General features: G+C 50.2%; 1 protein-coding gene across 4 annotated transcripts in view; it reads left to right on the top strand.

The window, feature by feature from the left end:
• NEK3 (NIMA related kinase 3) overlaps positions 1-2,357 on the top strand; it is a 20,902-nt gene that overhangs the window by 7,971 nt on the left and 10,574 nt on the right. For all 4 annotated transcript variants that reach the window (XM_014521152.2, XM_025207201.1, XM_014521151.2 and 1 more), the window contains 2 exons: positions 653-720; positions 839-925. In XM_014521152.2, coding sequence (XP_014376638.1) covers positions 653-720; positions 839-925 — 155 coding nt within the window. The remainder of the gene's footprint in view (positions 1-652; positions 721-838; positions 926-2,357) is intronic.

Raw genomic sequence — 2,357 nt, 5'->3', positions numbered from 1 at the left:
GCAGCCCCTCCCTGCCCCATGCCTGGCGCCCTGCGCTGCAGGCACTTACAGCCCATGTGGGGCTGTCCGGAGCAGGCACAGGCAGCCCCAGGCCAGCCAGTGCCACCCCCTACCCCCGGCGCTCCTTTCCTGCCCGGGGTGTCTGTCCGTGTCATCCGTGCCCCACCCCCAGCTTCCCATGCTGGGCAGCCACACGCTCCCAGCCCAGAATCCCCTGCTGGAGCTTCGGGGGGGGGGGGGGGGCCAGGAGGGCCCACTGTTGTGGGAGCCTGCCGGGCTTCCCCTGGGTCCTACTGCCCCTGGTTCCTGTTATTTTTGACAGGAACCAAGGGCAGAGAAATATTAATATTCTACATTTTTTTAGGGGTCCTGCGGGCCATATTTTGTCCACCCCTGTACTAAGGAGTCTTTGGCTTCAGGAGAGTGACTTAACCTTTTAGTTTCCTCTCTATGCTTAAATCTTCTCTTATAGTGGGATTGTTAGAAGTAATTGTTGGCAAAGTGATGAGAAATAAAAGCCTCTAATAGCACTTCTAAAATAGTAGTTACTATGTTATCTATATAGCATAAATGCAGAAACCTTTGTTAGATATTTTTAAAGTAAATAAACTTACCTTTTCTTTCTTTCTTTTTTTTTTGTTTTGCAATATAGAATATCTTTCTTACTCAAAATGGCAAAGTAAAATTGGGAGATTTTGGATCTGCACGTCTTCTTAAAAAGTATGTGGACATTTCCCCTGGATTCAGGGAACTAAATTATTTTTTTCACTGTTGCTTAACTACTACAGAAAACCTATTTTTTTCTATATCTTTCTTTTTTTTTTTTTTATTTGGCAAGCGCAACAGCATATGCCTGTACTTATGTGGGAACTCCTTATTACGTGCCTCCAGAAATATGGGAGAACATGCCATACAACAACAAAAGGTATGCATGTAATTAGTTATTGAAAGATGAGGCATATTATTTAATTGCTTATATGCAGCCCAGCAGCTTGGAGAGCAGTGTCCGGCTGTTAAGTTTGTTGGGGGGAAGGAGTGTGTGGGTGTGTATGGGGGGGTGCATATCGAGGCCCCCACGGTAAGGTTGTCAACTCTCTTTGAATTTATTCTGGGAGGTTTCATCATATGACGTAATGACATTAATGACTTTACACCAGGAAGGCAAATGCACATTATGATTACATTTTAAAAACCCACTGGACTACTATATAAATCAGATTCAACATTTAATATTTATTTTAACGAATGCCCTATCATTTAGCTCCTGGAGATTTATATCTAATTCCTGGAGACTCCAGGGCAATCCTGGAGGGTTGGCAACCCTACCCCATGGTGAGGGAGGGAGTGGGGCTGGGGCAGGGGGAGGTGCTGCTCAGCTGGGGTGGGGTGCGAGACGGAGCCCTGAGCGGCTCATATGGAGGGAGGGGGGGAGTGTCACACCCACTGAGGGAGACATGGGGAGCGTGGGCTCCCTGATCTGTGCATGGGGCAAGGGTGGGCTGCCGCTGTGTGCTGGGGCTGGGGGCAGTGCTGGGCTCGGGCCCCACTCGAGGTGGGCAGCAGCAGCAGTGCTTGCGGGGGGGGCTATGGGGTGGGCTACAGCTACCCCAGAATTTGCCATAGCTCCCCCAACCCCCCTTCCAGTGCTGCTGCTGCCTGCCCCAAGCGCAGCCCCAGCCTGGCCCCGCCCCTGGCTCCGCCCTCGCCTCACACAGATCAGGTGGCACGTGTCCCCCGTGCCTCTCCCAGGGGGTGTATGCAGCGGTGGGAGCCCTGCCTTCCCCCTCCACTTGGCTCCATTCCACACCCTGCCCTGCTCCAGCTGGGCAATGCCTGCCCCTGCCCAAGCCCCCTAGCTCCACTCCCTTGCTTACCTCGGGGGTCCTCTATGCCCTACCCCCCTATGCCTCTTCCCCACAACAGACATAACAACCAGATGCTGCTCTCCACGCTGCCGGGCTGCTGAGGCTGTGCCCATGCACGCAGCATTTATTGGTGACGTTATCAGCCACATCAGACCAAAAAAAGGCTGATTGCCATTATTGTCAATTTTCCTTTTATCGGTGCCAATACAATGTGGACCAATGTATTGGTGCACCTCTAGTGCTATAGGTTGGTTGGATGGCTGATATTGGAAGGGTTGATCTTAGTTTTTAAATGAAAAGGCCTAGATTGTATGTTTGTTCAGTAATCTAAAGTGTATTTTTGCCAGTTCTGAAAGATCAAAAATTATGAGTCAGGTCTCAAAATCATGAGGGCTTTTTGTTTTTTCCCAATTCATAGATTCATAGATGCTAGGGTCGGAAGGGACCTCAATAGATCATCGAGTCTGACCCCCTGCATAGGCAGGAAAGAGT

The sequence above is a fragment of the Alligator sinensis genome, unplaced genomic scaffold (assembly GCF_000455745.1).
Source record: "Alligator sinensis unplaced genomic scaffold, ASM45574v1 scaffold324_1, whole genome shotgun sequence".
In the NCBI taxonomy this organism is placed as follows: domain Eukaryota; kingdom Metazoa; phylum Chordata; order Crocodylia; family Alligatoridae; genus Alligator; species Alligator sinensis.
Note: the sequence above shows the minus strand (reverse complement) of the source record. Positions and strands in the feature narration are given on the sequence as shown.